Here is a 21,820-nt window from a genome sequence, read left to right on the forward strand (position 1 = left end):
ACTGTACAATATACAGTATATGTAAAGTGCTGTGTAAACTATCAGCACTATATAAGTACCTGTAATAAATAAAATACACATAGTTCTGTTAACAAAATAAAAAATGTATATGGTCTATTATTTTACCCACCACCACGTAATCAGAAAAACTAATTTTGGACAATCCTTAATAAAACATTTAAGCTTGAAAAACAGCAGACGGCACTGAATGGAAAAAAGAATAACAGTTTTAACACTTGCTTATAGAAAACCTTCCTTCCTTAGACAAAAATAACAATGCAATTGGTATTTCCATTTTGCCATAAACTACATTTTCTAAAGTCATGAAGGAGTTGTAATTCTTTTTTTGCTAAGCAACTCTGCATATTTTCATCCATCTGCTTTTGTATTCCATAAAGGGAGCTGGAATACGTGAGTGTCCATTTGTCCAAAAAAATCTACCAGGAAACAGTTACATTAATGGGATGCTGGGGAGCTTTGGAACCTTACAGATCTCTGCTAAATAGAACTGAATAAATGCCAAGTGAATTGTAGTGTTAGCCCTTTTTCACTCATGGTTCAGGCCCAACAAACTAAACAGCTATTGGTTGAAAGTGGTTGGGACAGACAGACTGGGAATTTGGCTGTACCTTAGATTTGGCTTCTACATAACTACGTGAAAGCTAATGATTTTATACCTTCTTGAAAATACCTGGCTAAAGTGACAGTTACAGTGCTGAACCCTGGATAAATTTGCTGCATTTAATTGAGTATAAATAGTTAACAAGATCCATCTGCTGTCTGTGTGGCAAATAATAAAAAATGCCTTAAAACCCCTTAGCATGTGGACCAAAGGCAATAAAAATCACTATACTTTTACAACAATTATTTACTTTTATTCCAAGTTAAATGTAATAAAATCACAACACTGTTACATTGATTATTTATTTTATTTAATAGTTAAGTCCAGATATTGGAATTTGCTATTTGAAACAATAAAAAACAGAATGCAGAAGAAATGAAAGATGACAAAATTGAATGTGTCAGTACAATATCCTACAAATATTACTGAAGAGGTAACGAACAATTCTTGGAGTAAAAAATAAGTTCCCAGGTTTCTCATTCCACTATTCCCAAGCCAAGCTAATAAAAAGATGCACATAAAATAGGTAATGGTGTAAAGGAATTACACTATAAAATATATAAGCATTCCATGCAATCCTAAATCAGGCCACCCAATCTAAATTGGTCTCAGTCAGTGTATCTTTAGCAGATATGACCATGAAGGATGTCTAGACAACATTTGGAAGGCCAAACTTCTGGATTGTATGAGAATCAAACAAGGAACTCATTCAATAGCAGATTTGCTCATTTAAAGTCCAAACATATATAGATTTGACATGCTTGTTGGCTTTCTATCATTCACCAACTGATCATCTCAGATTTGGACATTTGGGAACTCTTTATTTGGCTGTTGACGAAGCCCTAGTCCTATTCTATCTTCTATTATCAAATCTGATCTTGTAAGTAAGATTCAAGATTCCAATTTCAACACAAATGGATTCTGCCAGAGTTTTGCCTCCACTCACCCGACCTGTTCACTCAGACCTGCAGTCTCTAACTTCTGCAAGACTTGTGTGGACAGGCGTTTATTTGCTTTAAACAGGTTTAAGGCAGGCCAAATGCAGGCCAGAAGGAAGTGAAATGCACCTGTCAAGGAATTCTGAATAATCTTAGAAAGTGTCTCATACTGATGCCACTGACACAAACCCAAGACCCATCAACATAGGCAGCTATAATCTATATCTAATAGATACCAGATATGGTATTAGTTACTTTGCACACATTAATTCATGGTATTCTATTCCCTATGCGTCACCATCATACTGTCAATAAATTGACCACTTCAGCACCGCTTAGCATGCACACTAAAGCCTCATACACACGATACGAAAATCAGATGGGAAAATTCAGAAGACGAGCTGTCTGCGGATTTTCGGATCGTTCGTACGGTGCTTTTGACATCCGATTTCACTTTTTCATCAGACAAAAGCTGGATGTGCAGGCTATAAAATTTTTGTCGGATGTGAATTCAACATCTGATTTTTGGATGATCAGTACAGAAATCATCACACAAAAGTCGAAAGTACAAACACGCAGGAACAACCGGGAAGAGTTCTGTCTTACTGTTCATAATCTAGAATTAATATTTGTGACGCGGCAATTGATGAAATGTCGAAATGCAGCACACATTCTCATCTTCTTTAATGGGATAATAATGAAGCTGCTTTGCTCGTGATACTGATGTAGTAATACCAAAAGTATTTTAAAAGGCATTTGTTTTGTAGTGATATAAATAATATTAATATTATGGTTGTTTGATTTTTTTGGGGAAGTTACCACAACACCATTATCCCTGAGTTTTTAAGATCAAAGATACAACTATGTTGGTGTCCCTTGTTATTTTCCATTGTGTTGTTTTAATGCCTACTCCCAAACTGTCATTTGAAGAAAAACACATAGGCAAGTATTATTTACACTATTTTTTTTTTGTGCAGAAAAAAAACCAACAGAAATTAAATTAGAGATGCTATCTGCCATCCAAGTAAAAATAACTTAACAAAAAAGTGTGAATCAACACTCACCAAACTTCTACTAACATGAAATTAGCAGAAGGGGCCCAAAGGTTGGCGCTTGAGAAATGAACTTCCTCTTTATACTCTCATAGTACGTCACTACGTTCATGTTGGTCGAATGACAATTTGTGGATAGTTAGTATGCTAGACAAAATCCTGCACACTCGCTTTTGACAAAAATCAGACGCTCGGTCGTACAACAATTGAACCATGTGTACGAGGCTTAAGGGACAGATTCGTAAAGCTGCAGAAATACCAGAAATACCAGTGAAAAAAAAGGGGAATATTCTTTGAGCAGAGTGATGAAAAAAATTCCATGGGACACCACAGGCTCTGCAATTCTCTAAAATTTCTATGAATAAGCCGTAAAATGTGAAGCATAAGGGGTTATTTACTAAAACTGGAGTGTGGAAAATCTGGTGCAGCTCTACATAGAAACCAATCAGCTTCCAGGTTTTATTGCCAAAGCTGAAGTTAGAAGCTGATTGGTTACCAAACACACCTGCACCAGATTCAAAGTGCACCAGCTTTAGTAAGTCTCCCCCATAGTGTGAAATAAACACTATTATGTCAGAGACCCGAGAGTGATATAGATCAGTCCCTACAAGCATGACATATTTTAGACAAATAGGCAGCTTAAAGAAAAATATTCAAACTGTGTTATCCATAAAAGTGCATGAATCCATAAAAGAACATCCCAGCGGAAGTGACGTAGAGTGTGTGTCAGACCTAGCTTCTATGCATTTCGCGTGGCCACTTCCTGATAACATGTGCTGGAACGCGAAATGCATGGAAGCTAGTTCTGACACACACTCTACATCACTTCCGCTGGAGGGTTGCCTAATGTATAGCATACACCGCTGGTCAAATGCGCTGTCTGAACGGACTTCCAACGCACTAGGTGTTTCCGATATATTGATGCACTCCCCTGCTGAAAATATTGTAAGTGACATTTTTTAACAATAAACAAATGATACTACACTATATCTGCCTTCCCTGGCTCTTTTTGGCGGAGTTTGATTTTCAGATGTGGGAGATAGAGCGGAGGATAGATAACAAAGATTTGATCTGGCTGCTCCCGGGCTCATTCGACCATACATTTGAACGATTGATTGGAAAAAGATCGTTGAATGGTTTCCAGGATTTGAGGAGGTACTTCATGTCTTATGGTCACTTGCTGGACAGGGCCATCTGGTGAGCACAATTTGTTGTCACTTTGGGTGAAAAGTCACAAATATTATATGGAACACGGATTTTATTTCTCACATGGTGTTGGAGTGGAATCATCTAGAAAGAATTTTGGAGCTGTTTTGAACTTTTCATGATATATTTGTTTGAGCAATCATAAATATATTAATTATTTTTTCTGAGACATTTGTGCACATTTATAAAATGAAGCCATTCACTAATACACGTTTATACATGGTTTTGAATGTATACATACTTTTTGTATAAATCACTTTTTGCATTTTAATGATTGCATTGGGAGCACCCTTTATCACAGCATTCTAATGCCTGTACACACGATTGGAATTTCCGTCAGAAAAACCTTGGATGGTTTTCCGATGGAATTCCGCTCAAGCTTGCCTTGCATACACACGGTCACACAAAAGTTCTCTGAACTTTCGACCCTTAAGAACGCGGTGATGTACAACACTATGACGAGCCGAGAAAATTAAGTTCAATGCTTCCGAGCATGCGTCGAATTGTTTCCAAGCATGCATAGGAATTTTGCGCGTCAGAATTGCTACAAACGATCGGAATTTCCAATAGGAATTTTTTCCGTCTGAAAAATAGAGAACCTGCTCTCAATCTTTTGCTGGCGGAAATTCCACCAGCAAAAGTCCGACGGAGCATACACACGGTCAGAATTTCTGACCAAAAACTCACATCGGACTTTTGCTGGTGGAATTTACGATTGTGTGTACGGGGCATTACTCACAAGCCGTTTACCAGCTAATTTGACTCCAGGATTGGAGTCTGGCTGCACCTTATCCCAATAACCTCATGGGATGGATTGATAACATGAGCTGGGATTCCAGGGTGGGTTGTGACATACCAAGAGGATCATCAGTGGGCTCAGTCAGAGGGAAAAGACAGAAGGAACTCATAGTGTAGTAATTCAAAGTTCAAGGCTTTTTAATGAAGGTTAAAACTACTTACAAACAGGTAGGAATAAAATTGCATAAGTGCAGTCAATCACATGCAGGCACACAGATAGGTGCAATAAGGTCACAGCTGTAGCTCCCTATAGCTCCCGAAGTGCGTTTCATTAAAATGAAAATTATCAGGGGATGGGTGCCTGTATGTGATAGACTGCACTATATGGGATTTTATTCCTACCTGTTTGTAAGTAGTTTTACTACACAATAAGGCAAATCCACTTTGCACTACAAGTGCACTTTCAAGTGCACTTGTAGTGCACTTGGAAGTGAAGTTGCTGTAGATCTGAGGGGGACATACAAGGAAAATAAAAAACAGCATTTTAGCTTGCACATGATTGGATGATAAAATCAGCAGAGCTTCCCCTCATTTCAGATCTTCCCCTCTGATCTACAGCGACTGCACTTCCAAGTGCACTTTCAGTGCAAAGTGGATTTGTCTTTAGTAAATCAACCCCAATGAGTTCCTCCTTGTCTTTTCCCTCTGACTGAGCTCACTGATGATCCTCTTGCTATGTACCCACCCTGGAATCCCGACTCATGTTATCCATCCATCCAATGAGGTTATTGGGATAAGGTGCAGGTAGTGCACCCCTGAACTCTGCACTCTATGTGTAGCACACCCCTGAATGCTGTACATTATATGTAGAGTACCCCTGAACTCTGCACTCTGAACATGGCGCACCCCTGAACTCTGCAATATATGTGTAACCCATTCCTGAACTCTGCACTCTATGTGTAGCATACCTCTGAACTGTGCCCTCTGTGTGTAGTGTACCCCTGGACTCTGCACTCTGAACATGGCACACCCCTGAACTCTGCACTCTGAACATGGCACACCCCTGAACTCTGCAATATATGTGTTGCAAAGCTCTGAACTCTGCACTCTGAACATAGCTCATCCCTGAACTCTGCACTCTGTGTGTAACCCATTCCTGAACTCTGCACTCTATGTGTAGCATACCTCTGAACTGTGCCCTCTGTGTGTAGTGTACCCCTGAACTCTGCACTCTGAACATGGCACACCCCTGAACTCTGCACTCTATGTGTAGCATACCTCTGAACTCTCTCCTCTGTGTGTAGTTTACCCCTGCACTCCGTGGAGTAGCAAGGTTGAATTCCCGCACCTATTCTCTGGGATAAAAAGGCCTGTATATATACATCTAATCTGTGCAGTCCATTATCTTAATTTGGTAGTGTGTACATTGCATCAATGAATGTATAAGTAAGGTTAGTAACTGTAAATTATACTCACTTGATTCATCAGCATGCATGTCTATTACATACAGCTCCTGTTCCTATAACCTGCTCCATGAGAGGAATGGATTTGAAAAAAGAATCCGCTCAAGTACTATGTCCCCCAGGATGCAACATTCAGCAGGTCTCTGTCTATGGAGATGGAGTGTATGCAGGAGTGTCCAGTGTTTGCGGGGCTGCACATCACCGGTATGTCTGATTTATATCATCTGCTTTACTAAAATTATTAATATTAAATGAGAGTACAGGAACCACAGGTAATACCAATAGACACAGGTCTGTTTGTAGTTTTACAAAGAGATTTTTTCCCCCTTGTATCAGCCATTGAACAGAGCAAGAAAGAGTCAAATATTTGCTGTTGGGGATTGGAGAAGTTAAGTGGCCATATTATTTTGCACTGCATTGGGATATTGTAAGTTTATTATAAATTATAAAACACATAGGATCTCAATGAGTGCTAATAGCAATGGATTCAGTCTTTTTGAATACTACTTTAAGTGTATGTAAAGGCAAAACTTTTTTTAAAAAGCTAGAGCAAGAAAACACTGGACCATCTACCAAGTTTTATTGCTGTCTGTGTCCCCTCTGCAGAGCTTGGCCCACCCCACCAGAACCAAAAAGGTTGTCTGAGAAGAGGTGAGGGTTCATTGCCAATGGGGACACCTGTTCCAGTGACAGCTGCCTAAGAGGAGAATTTCTCTCACATTAGGAAATATTGTTCTTATTTTTCCTGGTTCCTGTTGCATCTCCAGAACAGGAAGTGAAGGGAAATGTCCCCAACTCTACACACACAGCAAAAAAAAAAATACCTAACATGGATTTTAGTCCTTCCCTAATCTATTTAAAAGAAAGAAAAAGTTGTGGCTATAATACATTTTAGGTCAACTTGCCCCTTTGCCTACATGGACAAAGTAATGGGTCACTTTAAGTTTGTAAATACAGATATTTTATCGATTTGGTGGTAGAAATGTAAGAGCCCTGTGACTGTCCAGATAATTAGCAGCAATTTCTCATTTGCTAGTGGGGTGATCTCCAGCAATGGTGGACCTGTGTCACTACGTAGACTTCCTGGTCAACAAAATTACCCAGCTGTCTTAGCAAATGGTGTGCAATCACAGCCACTGACCAAATGGACATCATCTTTCTCGGTATCCAGTAAGTAAATGCATTTTTTTTTTATTCTAAATGTAGTGCCCCTTTGGATGTTGGCTTTCGATAAATATGCTGGTACAGCTCCTACCTAAATCTGGTGACACCTTTAAAATCCAGTAACAAAATAAAAAACATGGGTACAAAAATGTGCAATTGTATTCAGAGGGAGCTGCAAGCTAAAAATTTTTTTAAATATTAGTACAGAGCAACATGTTCAATAATTAAAAGTGGAATCTCAGTATTGGCATTAGCACATCAGCAAATGCAATATATCACTTCACTTTTCCACATCTGGCTAAGCTAACTATAATATAATTCCCAAACATGTCCGTTGGTGAGCTCCCAAGTCTGTGCTGGGGCCCTGAATGACTGAATGGTAACAGGAAATGGTAATAGAAAACTAGCAACTAACCTATCGTCTCTTTATGATATTATACACTGAAAGATATGACTATAGTTACTCTAGTTTAATACATACCTTTGTCCCTGTTCCATTGATCTCTTCTCCTACATGGTCCTGCCTACTTCTTCATATTGCAAGCACATGCTGCAGCTTCATAAGTTTCTATGGGAAGCCATACTCATGGTGGCCTCCAGCAATTCAAAACAGTATTGATATCCATAAGAATAAATGGGGCCACAGCACAAAGGTAAGCATTGAACTGAGCTGGCTAGATTCAGGGGGTTGACGGGGGGGTTTATTAAAGAGTAACTTCACTAAAGGTGAAGTTGTCCTTTAACTTTGGGGATATCAGCTTTGTCAGTTATAGTTTCAGCTAATTATTTCTATGTTACATACTGTATTTTGTACAATCCAATGACAGATGTGGGTCCTGAACATCCAAAAAAATAGCAGCATAAGCAACACTAATCTGGGGACACAGAAATATCAGGCCACTTGATAAAAATGTCTTTTAAACATGTCTTTTTGACTTCTTCCATTTTTTTTCCACCTTTGCACCCTGTAGTGTTTCCTATAATGGGAGCTGTAAAACATAAAACTAAATAACTTTAACTATTTCTCCTCCAATATCAGTATCAGTAGCGTTTCTATTTAATAGGCTGTTCAAAATCTTTAATCTAAAATCTCTTATATTTAGTAATCCATTTCTCTTTCCTTTTTACTCACTTTTCTTTCCTTCTATCTTTAAATATTATCTCATTCATATCCTTCTACCTTCAAACTTTCTTTTACTCAAACTAACTTCATCTTTACACTTTACTCACTACACTACATTCTCAAACATTTACTCATTAGCCTACATTCTCAAATATTCACTTTTCTGTACATTTCCTTTTTTTTAATTACTTATCGATTTTAAATCTTCCTTCTTTCTTAAACCCTTTTTTGCTTTTCCTGCAAATATTTTCTTTGCTCACAAACCTATGCTTTTATATCCCTACCTATTGTCTTTTTCTTTCTCAGTATTTTCCTAAAAAATTTTTTTTTTCCAATATCCAATATACAACTTCCTTCAAATATGGCACAGCTCCCATCACAAATCTAGTTCATATAAGCGTCCCACCCTGTGTACTCTGCATGTTTCCCCACTGGTGTGGCTTCATTAGGGGTAAAGTGCTGAAGTGGTACACATTCAAGTGCAGAGTTTATGTCCACTTCCTGGAAGGCCCCTCTTTTTATAGGTTCCCCCATGTGTTCCGGCACACCTGTGATGACATCATTAGATCATCATGTTAAGTTTGTGCCATCACGAGGGGGGGGGGGCGTGACCACATGTGAACAAGGCAGGATGCGCTTTCCCGGAGCTCCGGTTCTTCTCCTGTAATTCATTCATTTTCAGTGGTATTTACCTAGATTCTACCTCCACAATTGGTGATCAGGGTGTCTGTTATCCAGGAGATGCCGACTTCAGCCTCCAAATACAAAGGGAAGGCGCGTTGCACCAGCGTCAGTCTACACGAGGCTGGGTATCAGGCTCCGCCTCTGCCATCTTGGCTCCTATTTTGTCATCCCTGCATACCAAACAGCCAGACACAAAGATGGAGCAGGCAGCAAACGCGGCGCTGCAGAGCCCTGGGGCACTTCCATCATCGCCTCCTGATCCGGAGGCAGACACGGCAGCCATCACAAAGTCAATCCTGGAAGCTATAGATGCATGTAAAGCAGCGCTGATGGTGCGTATTGATCATTTGGCCTGAGAGTGCACACTTATTAGACACGACTTAGACAAGATCAGGGGCCGACTTACAAAGGCTGAAGACCGTATATCTCAGCTACCTGAACTTTAAGACCTAGTAAGATCGCTCCAACACAGAGCAGATGTTGCAGAAGACAGACAGAGGAGAAACAATGTGCGGGTGGTGGGGCTGCCAGAGAGGCTGAAGGGGCCAAGCCGGTCATCTTTGCCAAGAAATTCTTTAAACAACTGCTCTCTTTGGGGGACCTCCCACCAACATATGTGGTAAAGAGAGCCCACCACGTTCCCATGGGTGCTGGTCCCCCAGGTGCTCCACCACAGCCCTTCCTGGTCAGGTTTCTGAATTACAGAGACCGAGACATGCTCCTGGCTGAAGCAAGAAAGCATCAGGATTTTAAGTTTGAAAATGCTCACATAATGCTATTCCCTGATTTTCTGCTGAAACTCAGAGGAAACATTGCTCCTTTACTGATGTCCAGAGGAGGCTGAGGGAAAAAGAAATCAAATACAGCATGTTGTACCCCAGCAGGCTTCGTGTTCAGTACAAGGGATCAGTAAAGTTTTTTGATACCCCTCATGAAGCCTGTGATTGGCTAGATAAGGAACCCTGAAACCCATTGGGGATCATGATTTGCCTCCTGGGTACATCCCCCTTTTATTGAGTTTCATCTATACCTTTTCAATTGCACTGTTTGGGCTCTTTACTTGTTACAGCTCTGGAGGCTATTATTGAATGTGTATAAGGGGCCATGACATACGCCTTTTCCCTGCAATGATGCACTTTTCTCCGATACTAACATCATGCCCCTAAACCTTTGTAGTATTCGTTATTTTACACAGAGTCTCATGATAGAGACACAGAAACGTCACCTAGAACTGCCAAACTTTAGCGATCAGCGGTTGGGCCTCAACAGTTATTGTTGGATTTTGGGATCAAGCTACATACCTTCAGCCCCAATAGGCCAGCCTCTGGTGCTGGAAACATCCAGCCATTAGATCTCACTCTCATCTCTCCAACACACATTGCTCATCAGCCAGAATAGACCTATCTTTTAGTAATTATTCCATGCTATCATTGTTACAAGAGACAGACTATCTGGCTGGGGGTGTGTCTGATCACAACCCGTTATCCGTTACCTTGGCCTTACCCCTGGGGGATAAGAGGGGAGGATGGAGGTTATCCCCAGGTTTATTGCAGGTTGATTATATATCCTCCCAGCTCCAAATGTCTATTACATTTTACTGGTCCACTAATGCGTACTCGGCTGAACCGCCAGTGATGTGGGATGCATTCAAGGTGGTGGTAAGGGGTAAATGTATTTCAGCAATCAAAACTGCACACAAGGATCATAACTTTGAAATTGTGGCTTTAAAGGGCAGAGAATGTGGGTGTGCGAGGGAACACGCTGATTCTCCTTCGGATGATACCTACACATCCCTGCTGGAGGTGCGGCGTCTTCTATCCCTGCACTTTATGAATCTAGCACATACAGAAGCTGGGCACACGGCGGAGTCTCTATTTTCAAAAGGCGACAAAAATGGTAAACTTCAGGCCATGTTGGTGGCAGATCAAAAATCTCCTGTAAATATACCAGTTATTCGACAAGCAGGGGGTGACCTAGTTACAGACCCATTCAGTATTTTGACAGAATTCATAAAATGTTACTCCCCTCTATATGCTTCAATCTCACAGTATGACCTCTCTGCTTTAGATACTCTGCTGAGAGGTTTGTCTCTTCCAGTACTATCAGATTCAGACAGGGAGTTCCTTGATGCTGAAATCACGCCATTGGAGGTGGAGGCAACCATATCAGCTTTTCCTCTGCAGAAGGCCCCCTGGTCGGACGGCCTCCCAGCAGACTTTGATAAAGTTTATATGAAACAATTAGCCCGTAGAATCAGTGCACTTTTGTCCCACTGTCTACACCACCAGACCTTCCCGTCTTCCATGCTGGATGCATATATGATCCTCCTACTGAAACCAGGCAAAGACCCCACGGTCTGTTCCTCCTACCGTCCCATTTTAAGTTTTAGCGACTTGTCTGGCACAGCTAGGGTCATACGAAAGCCTGAAGCTGACTCTCTTCGGAGGCCCTAGGTCTAGTCTCCCTCTAACACTGACAATGAAAGCTACCATTAAAGCATGGGAGGCAACAACGAAGCTGGCATGTCCTAGCTATCTCGGCTTTTCGCCTTCTACCCCCCTATGGACGAATCCTCGACTTCCTTAATTTTACTCCCTGCCAGACCCCATGATTTGGGCAATCAAAGGTGTTAAGACTTTGACAGACATTACAAGGGAGGGGGAAATTCTGATGTTTGACCAACTTAAAGCAAGACACAACCTACCCAAGCCCTACTTGTTTAGATTTCTTCAACTAAGTCATGCATTCCAAATTCAATTTCGTGGTGTGGGAACAGAGACTCTGCCTTCAGCCCTTGAAGATCTACTGTCAGCCAATGATCTTTGTCAGCCATTGTCAGTCACGTATAAAGAGCTATTCAAAAAGACTCCATCTGCAGTGACTAGATGCAGACAACAATGGGCAACAGAAGTCCATGATATCAGGGGGAGGATTGGGATGACATGTGGGAACAACCATTCAAACATCTTGTGTCAGCTAAAGATAGGTAATCCAGTTTAAAGTCCTTCATAGGATTTACTATACCCCATCACGCAGGTGCTCAATAGTGACATATTTTAATTCTCCTGGCCATGTGTGTATACATTATTTGTTAATACTACTTCTCTCAATGCTCAACTGTTTCCTTAGCTACTTGTATTCTTCTCTTCATATATTGATTAGTCTTTTGGAGGGGAATTTATTATTTTAGGGGACAGTCTAGACCAAGGAAAGGCAACCTTAAAGAGGTGGAGATCTACCTGAACAACATGGGAGAAGTCAAAGATAACCAGGCACAGTGTCGCCTCCTCACCCCAGTTTTAAGCCTGTAATTACCATGTCACAATTGTGTGCATTGCATGGCAATCATGGGTTTAAATCATGTGGTGAGGAGGAAAATTTACCTCCTCACCATCTGTCAAACACACTCAGATCGCTTTTTAGAGGAGCAGCAATGCTTGCTGCACTTGTGAATAAGCCCTTAGTTGCATTCGGCAACAGCACTCTTAGGGCTCGTTTACAAGTGAAACCCTGTGGTTGAGTTGCGGTTTTACCGCCCCAATCCCTACCCCCTTTAGATGCTGAGGTAACAGCCAAAAGGTATACACATAATGCAGCAGGAATTATGCCCCCTGTTGCTTTTGGTGCATGCTACTGCCTGCCAATCATGACCTAGTCAAGTAAATGGGGCCACTCCGTATGCGACAGGAGCCAGCACTACAGAGGAGCCATCGGCTTATGAGGCTGCCTACTACAGCTCCAACTTTACAAGTAGTCCCTCTGCATTGCACTTTGATGCTCTGGAATGATGGGTCACCAAGCCAGACTGTGATGTACCAGTCACCTGTCTGCTAGCTACTGGTTGCTGACTCCAGGTGTAGACATCTTCATAAAATGAAGGCTATTTTTTTCTAGTAATTACTATTTTACTATTACTATTTATACTTTTTTTTTACAATTCAATTACAGAAAATGTATTAACAGTTTACAAAGTTGCCAACATCATTTTTAATCTATTTATTAAAGCCCCATTCCAGGCTAAAACTATTTTACCCATCCTACTAGTGATTTTTCCCTTACCTTATAAAGCTTGATAAATTCACCTAAGTCCTTCCACCTGATCCCTCACCACTAACAGTTCTGGGTGTGGGGGACCGCAAATCCAGTGGTGCAATGGAGTTTGAGATCGCCAGTCCCCAATTAGCCCCCTGTGATGACGTCAGTCCTCTTCTGGATGCAGAGGGCACCATGCCGCTGGACAACAAATAGGTGTTGCAGGCCCTGATGTGGATACCCAAAGAAGGATCTAAGCAGGAAGTAAATAGAAGAATTGGGGCTGTGCCATCATGTGACCTCAGCTTAAGGTAAAGTAAACAAGCATTTTGATAAGGATTTTTTTTTGTTCCAGCAACCAGAGGGGGAGAGAGGTGGGCAGCGGTAGGCAATTACCCTGGCGTAGGGGCTTTATCTTTATTTTTGTTATTTGTTATTATATCTTATGCATAAATCTCATCCCTTCTGAATAAATTAATATAATTAATATTTATTTTGTTTCTCAGTTTTATTGGGATTTGCAATTCCTTATTTATCTTCATAAATAAATCAAAATGATCTTAATCATCTAATTTTTTTCTCTGTTTTGGACCAAAAAATATCAGCTTATTATAATAGCATTTTAAAAATCAATCTTCTCTTAATTACTGATAAAGGGTGAATATGTAAAATCCCTCAATCGATCCATTGAGTGCTTTTGAATTCAATCTAAAGATCCACTACTGTTTAAAGTGTGTTTAAAGTCGGACTTTACCAGGTCTTCCTTAAAAGGAATCAGTGTGGACAGAAGCACCTGTGCTGCCAAACGTCATATTTGTTCACTGAAGAAAAACTGATAAAAGCCAGGCAAGTGACTTTTTGGAGGTATTTGGAAATGGAGGCATAGAAGGTTGCCTGGGCCATGTCCATTTCAAAATGAAAACATTTACATTTTGATAAGCACCCTCCCTCTCCTGATGACCAGTAGTAAACTGTATATTCAGTCACATAGACTTTGTACTAACTTTGAATAGTCTTTTCATACCTTTCCTGTTACAGCAGTTTTACAGCATGTCTTTTTGCAATTGTGCAATTTTAGGTATCGGATTAACTACTTCCCACCCATATACATGCGGCCTCGGGAGCAAACCGTTTTACCAGGATCATTACTGCAGCTGCAGCCTTGATCCTGGTATTGTTTTTTAGAGCTGGCGATCCAGAGCTACTGCTTTCAGAAAATACAGTATATCATGCATGGGGGTTCTCAGTAATTTTCTAGCAAAAAAATGCTGATTTTAAAATGTATGTGAGAAATGTCAAAATTGCCCTGGACAGCAAGTGGTTAGGACACACTACTTTTCTACTCTGTTGCTCAAAACACCCCACCCCTTTCTCTGCAGAGAGGATGTGTGAGGATACTTGTACTTAACCACTAAAGCCCCAGAAGATTTTACCCCCTTCCTGACCAGAGCACTTTTTACAATTTAGCTCTGCGTCGCTTTAACTGACAATTGCGCGGTCGTTCAAAGCTGTACCCAAACAAAATTTGCATCCTTTTTTTCCCACAAATAGAGCTTTCTTTTGGTGGTATTTGATCACCTCTGCAGTTTTCATTTTTTGCTCTATAAACAAAAAAATAGCGACAATTTAAAAAAACAAAACAATATTTTTTTACTTTTTGCTATAATAAATATCCCCAATTTTTTTTTGAAAAAACAAATTTCTTCATCAGTTTAGGCCAATATATATTCTTCTACATATTTCTGGTAAAAAAAAAAAAAAAAAAAACACAATAAGCGTTTATTGATTGGTTTGCGCAAGAGTTGTGGCATTTTTATTTTATTTTTTTTACTAGTAATGGTGGTGATCTGCGATTTTTAGCAGTACTGCGACATTGCGATGGACAGATCAGAGACTTTTGACACTTTTTTCGGCCCGCCGGCCATGCGCATCGGGTCCCCCGCCGTGCAGCGGGCACGCACGCTGGCCGAATAAGGGGAGGACGTACCCGTACGGGATTTTGCCCAGGAGAGCCATTGTGCCCCAGTATATCTGCATGACATGGTCGGGAATCGGTTAAGGGTGTGGCTTTTGGTGAGCTCTGCCAGTACAGACCACTGCAGTGTGAGAGCTAAAAGCAAGATTTCAGGGCATTTCCCAGAAAAAAAATCACAAACAATAACATATGGAGGTACAGCACAATATATATATATATATATATACACACACACACACACATACGGCAAGGATTTGTTATTAAAATACATGAGAGGCCATTATACTAAAACGTCTCAGATTGCCAATTTAGGAGATCTATCTGCTGTAATCACACTATAAGGTTGATTTATTGAAGTAGCATTGCATTTTTGGTGACTCTTTTGTACCTTACAAGTATATATAAAGCACAAAAATGCTCTTTGCTTTCTTTTAGAACAGAAGAGTCGTGGGATGGAGGTCTCTGGAAAACCTGTGTCTACCAGTACAAGTGAGCAACAGTATTCTCCATATCATGCAACTTATTTAAAGAAAATGAATATAGTGTATATTCATTTTTCTATACATTACACTTAGAAAGCTCCCGTGATGTGGCCAAGGATTAGTCATATGAAAATAAGTCCACTTAGGGATCTGACATCTGGCCAGGTTTGGTACGGCACACCCATGATGAGCCTCTTGTTCACTGATTGCTAAAGGGATGTTCCACCTCTTTAATATCGTCATTCAGAGGATGCATCAGTCTGGCAAAGGAACCCTCTTTCGATAGAGAGTCAGAGGCTACCATTAATGGCATTCATTTGAAAATGATAGCTAACTGATTGTCTTGGGCTGGGGTAATTTCTAAATCACTGACATGAAACAAGCACGGAAACAGTGAAGTCAAAGCAAAGTCAGAACGCCTGATCTGCATACTTGTTCCAGGCCAGTGACTTGGAAAGTGTTGAGGCCTGTAAATGACAATCAGCCAAATAGCATTTTAGAATGTGAGATCAGTAATGGCTTCCTTATATCTTACCTCACGGGTTAATTTTATGTCTTTTACTTAAGTGTAACCAGTGTTTCAACTTTATGAATCAAAGCTCAACTCCAGCCAAAATGTTTTATTTTGTTTTAGATAGAGAGGAGAAAAGTTAGAGCCTCTGACATATTTGTATTGCTGTCTGTGTCCCTGTTGGAGGGATTTACCATCACTTCCTGGGAAAGGGATAAAACTTCTGAAAATGTCTTTATAGCTGTCTGCGCCTTCTACATGTGACAACTACACACCCATTTCTTTTCACAAGAAGAGAAAGTAAGTCAATGTCTCCATTAAATTCATAGACAGGAATAAAAAATGGACAACAATGTTTACTTCCCTATTCTATCCAAAACTAAAACTTTAGTTAGGTTTTAAATGTTAAAATCAGAACTCAAGCCTAAAAAATAGCACCAGAAAATGTACACAATGGCCTTAATATACTAAAGGAATAGAACGTGTTCACTTTCTAACTGAATTTTTGCCACTTGAGTCCCTGTCCCTTTTTTTTAATTTTGGATGTCTCAGTTCTGCACATTACACTTTTTTGCATTTGTAATCTACCCCAGCGTATTTTACATGGTTTTGTTCAGGACAGATAGGGCTTTAATTTAGTAGATTAAAGCAGAGTTCCACTGTTTTTTTAGTTTATTAAAAGTCAGCAGCTACAAAAAGTATAGCTGCTGACTTTTAATAAACAGCCACTCACCTGTCCCACGGTCCAGCGATGCGGCCACCCGAAGCCTCCGTTCTCTCCCCTCCTCTTCGCGGCGCCGACATTGTGAGTGTGGGCGCGCGGCTGTGACAGTTTGCGGCTTCACGCCGGGCGCGCACTTCGCATGCGCTCTGTCAATAGCCAGGCAATGTTCAGGGACCTGTCACGTGTCCCAGAACATTGCCAGGAGGGAGGGGCCGCCTAGGAATCGCCTAGGCGGTTAGAAGCTCAGAAGAAGGAAGTGGAACAGGAGGTCCCACTAAAATACAAGTACCCAAACCCCCCCAAAAAAATGACATGATAATTTTGGCATGTCAGGGGGCGAGGAGTACTTAAAGCGGAAGTTCCACTTTTGGGTGGAACTCCGCTTTAATACATAGATTTTTAGCGGGAATAAATGGTAAAAAAAATAGAAAAAATGCATTTTCCTGTAATTTTTCCCAGTGCTACATGTACATATTTGGCACACCCAGTGTGGGAAAAGGTAATCTACACCCAGGGTGAAGATCCCAATATGCACTTTCCTCTCCAAGATGTATGAGGAATATGTGTCAGCAAAAATCCCCCCCCCCCCAGCAGTAATCCTCTTGCTAACTCCCTAAGCATTTATTCCCTATGCAAGCACAAATCCCCCCATCTCAAATTTCCCTGCAAGCACAATTGCACCCCCGGCGCACATCCCCCAAAATCCCTCCTAGCACAAACCCCACCCCCACCCCAAATTTCCCTTCCAAGCACAAAATTCAACCACAGCAAACAGCCCCCCCCCCCCCCCTCAAATCCCCCCTCCTAACACAAATCATCCTTCCCAAATTTCCCCACAAGCACAAATCATCCCCTTCAGCACACATCTCTCCCAATCATCTCTACTAGTACAAATCCTCCTCCCAAATTTCCCCACAAGCACAAATCCTCCCCCAGCACAAATCCCCCCTAATCCCCCTTCCTAGCACAAATCCCACTCCCCAAATTTTCCCTCTGAGCATAAATCTTCCCAAAATCCCCCCCCCCCAAAAAAAAAATTTCCCTCCTCGCACAAATCCCCCTCATCATCCCTAATAGCAAAATAAATTTCCTTCCTAAACCTCCTAGCTAGCACGGATGCTCTTCTCCTTCCCACCTCCTAACACACTCTCATCACAAGCACAGATGTTTCTTACTTTGCCCCCTTCCATATTTCATATTCCATGGGGAATTCCTCCCTCCCTCCAATACATAGACCTCAGATGCAACATGGCAGGTGACTGTGTGATATCCTTACTTCTATGCTTCTCCTCATCTTGACATCTCAGAGATGAGAATGAACCTAGGGCAAGCTGGCTTTTAACACTTTTGCCAAGCAGCTGGTGGGGAGAGATACCATTGTAGCAGGGGTATAGAACCATGGCTTTGGGACTCCACTGACTGTCAGAATGGGACTTTACAGAGTTTGCTTACTTGCCCCCTACCCACATTCATTGCTGGGAGGAAAAAGGGGCGAGTAGGCAAACCCTGCTCTCCCGAATCAGCTGACAGGGGTAGTGATGTTGCTGTTACTACTCCTGGTCAGCTTGTAGTGGCAGGCACATCCTCATATATTAACCCCAAAACATAATCAGTTTATATATATGATATAAGTCTGCTGATGAATATGATACTACATTAGTGCAACTTTCATATAAAGTAGTAGAAAGATAAAGCGCAAAGTGAAAGTTTTTATTTTAAGGAAAGCTTTATTCCCTTTTTGATGCTACATAGGGACACACGCAGGGAAAAAATGGTTTACATACATTTTTAGTTTAATATTAAGGTAACATTAAATCAGGTAGAAATTTGAGTGACAATATATTCAATTATGTAAATGCTTGATGGTAAACGCAAATGTCATTCAAATAATCAAACATTATTGGGTATTATCTTTAGATATTAAATTATACTGTATATATATTTATTTCTTGCACTTTTTATTTCTTAGCGGGGATATGACCAGTGGAGACTTGATCAAGACCGTCCATGCAGCTGCAATCAGAGATGTATTGCTGCTGTGAGACAATGGACAGAGCTGCAACAGCTCTGTCTCAGCCTATGCATTCAGAGAAAGTGTGGTGACATCACATGGGAATGCAGGCCACACTATTACCCGCAAACAACATTATCCCCAACAACAACCACTTAAACTATTAGTAAATTAATAAACTTTGCATATTTTGGCAAAAGAATTTTGGCCATGGCACTTTGTTTTGGTTTGAAAATAAACTACCATACATTAAATTTAAATATCAAAACTTCAGTAAAATAAACAGTAAGTGCTTAGTCATCGAAAACTCAAGAACAATCAAATATTTATACAATAATAAAGTCCCACCCGAATCCGGAGGTTACATAACCACAAATAAGGGCTCGTGACGGGAGGGGGGGGAGAGAAGCTCTCTTGATAGCTAACTGACAAGCACCTGTAAAAGGGGCTCAGCCCTTTATATAATGAGCCCCATGCCTTCCAGAAACTTCCACCACACATGACTGGACACCTTTACCTGGGCACCCAGATATGAGGAAAAAATTGAGGGGCAGTACACCACATATTATTGTATCAATTAACTTGTTTTGTTTTTAATATTTTTATTTATTTATTCACACCAAATTGCCTAGATTAAGCAGACGGCCGTGTGCCCATGCAAGTGTGCCCAGATACTGGTCTCACTTTAAGCATCCCTTCCAAATTAAAGCATTGTGTTTATAGCTTTCTTCTTAGAAGTGCACTTATGGAGCATTTGTAGCAGGATCCAAAACTATCAGCTCCTGGGCTACATGTTGCACCCCAGAACATCAGTTCCCGCATCAGAAGCTTCTGGGACCTGACAGAACTGCTGAGTTTGGTTCCATTTTGAAGAATCACTAAGACAAACAGCTGCTTTACCTGTGGCATTTTAAAATAATAAATAAATTGTGTTAAACAAAGTATACAGTCACTTTGAAATAATACCCAATCATGTACGAGAGAAATGAAAAAAAAAACTGAAAATTGAATATTTTTTCACAATATTGTATCACACATGGGTACGGGCCCCGCCCATCCCCACAATGATCGAACGTTTAACTCATACATTTTAGCACCCGAGCCAGCGCCACATTCTGTAACTAGCACTCCGAAAGGCTGGGCAGGTGTGCTGACATGGAGCCAGTCAGGAAAGGAAAATTGCAGTAAGTATTTGATATTAATTTTTTTTTTTCCTGACAGCTCCATGTTAACACACACATGGGAAATAACTAGAAAAGATACAGGTGGGTATGCTTGCAGAACAATTTTAATCAAAGTGACACAGAGCCCATGACTCTGCCCCCAACTCCACTGTAGTTAAGGCAGCTGGCTCAATACAATAGTGAGTAAGGAAAGTATGTCTTGATGACCAAGTGGCTGCCTTGCAGGTAGTTTCCTTAGAAACACTCTTCACTGCTGCCCAGTATGTAAAAATACTGAAAGTAGCATGCTCCCTGATGTCATTAAGCAATGCCAACCCCTTCTCCTTATAGGTCAAGGTTATAGCTTTAACTATCCAAGAACTGGTTAGCCTGCTGAATGCTTTGAGCCCTTGCTTGATCCTATTGGAAACAGAAAGAGCTGAACTGAAGAACTTAGGGAGGATGTGACCTCTATAGGAGTTTCAGGTTCTCCTGATGTCAAGAGGACCGAGTTGGCTATCTCGGACCGAGAAGAATGTCGGCAGAACAATTTCCTGGTTAGATGGAATACAGTAGGCACCTTCGGCATGAATCCTAGCAGTGGAACTAGGACCACTCTATCGACATAAAAGGTTGTGAATGGCTCCTTGCAGCCCAGGGCTGCCATCTCTGAGACTCTCCTTGTGAAGGAGATTGTGACCAAAAAGGCTGCTTATAAGGTAGACGCCAAAGGGACATATTTTGTGAGAATTTATCTGAAGCCAGAAAGCCCAGGACCATGGGTAGGTCCCACTTAGGAAAGCAAAGTTTTCTTGGAAGCTTTAACCTCAGTAATCGCATTAAAAAATTGAATTACAAGGCTATTGGTGGCCCACTGAATCCCTGTGATGACAGACAGGGCAGAAGCATGACCCTTAGGAGTACTAAGACTTAGGTTCATATCTAGGCCTTTTTGAAGAAAGTCCAAAATATTAGAGAGGAAGGAGAGAAGCCTTGGGTGGAAGCAAAGTCCTGGAACTTGATCCGCACTTTGTTGTAAGTTGCATTCGTGCTCGGTTTCCTAGACTTTAGCAGGGTACCAAATACAGCCTGCCTCGATTGTCTTCTGCCTTTCAAAATCCAAGCCTGCAACCGCAGCCTCTGAGGAGATTGATGAATCACTGGACCCTGAGACAGCAGACCCAGGGTTACTGGAATTGACTTCGGTGACCTCAAACTCAGTAGACACAGAAGCGGAAACCACAGACGTTTGGGCCAGTTGCGTATTGCTGCCAGAACTATAGCTTTCTCTTTTATCAGTCTTCTGAGAAAGTTGAAGATTAGCGGTGTCAGTGGAAAGGCATATGAAAAGACCACGCTGCTGTCAGAGTATCTGTCACTGCTACCTGTGGGTAGGTAGACTGGTAAACTTGCATCCCCAGTTTGGCATTTGCTGGGGATGCAAATAGGTCCACCCCCGACTGAAAAGCCCAACGTATCAACATTTGACAGGTTTGTGGATTCAGGAACCACTTCTTCATTGTCTAACTGATGTCTTGACAAATAATCTGCCTCGAGATTGGAGGGACCTGGAATGTAGCCTGCCCGCAGATGGAGAAGAAATGACTGGAACATCCCTGAATTGAAACTTGAAAGGCGAAAAAGGGCTTGAAAGGCAGCTCCCATTTCCAGGATGTTGAACACTATATTCTTCACTTGGCAGGGCCACTTGCCTTGGGCTACTCTCCCCTGGCAGGTAGCTCTCCAGCCTCAAGTACTGGCATTGGTTGTGACTACTATCCAGGCAATCGGCAAAAGGGAGTGACCGCACAAAATATTGTAGGTGTCTAGCCACCAGCTCAGAACCTTCTTCACCTGTGATGAGGCTTGAATCAATTGGCTCATGGTCTCTGACTTCCACTGGGACAAGAAACTGAATCGTAAAGCTTGGGC

General features: G+C 41.2%; 1 protein-coding gene across 1 annotated transcript in view; it reads left to right on the forward strand.

Annotated features, from left to right (window-relative positions):
- COCH (cochlin) overlaps positions 1-21,820 on the forward strand; it is a 123,677-nt gene that overhangs the window by 50,407 nt on the left and 51,450 nt on the right. The window contains exons 4-6 of the mRNA XM_073610026.1: positions 6,067-6,223; positions 7,056-7,189; positions 15,433-15,486. Coding sequence (XP_073466127.1) covers positions 6,067-6,223; positions 7,056-7,189; positions 15,433-15,486 — 345 coding nt within the window. The remainder of the gene's footprint in view (positions 1-6,066; positions 6,224-7,055; positions 7,190-15,432; positions 15,487-21,820) is intronic.

Source organism: Aquarana catesbeiana, linkage group LG13 (assembly GCF_042186555.1).
Source record: "Aquarana catesbeiana isolate 2022-GZ linkage group LG13, ASM4218655v1, whole genome shotgun sequence".
Classification (NCBI taxonomy): domain Eukaryota; kingdom Metazoa; phylum Chordata; class Amphibia; order Anura; family Ranidae; genus Aquarana; species Aquarana catesbeiana.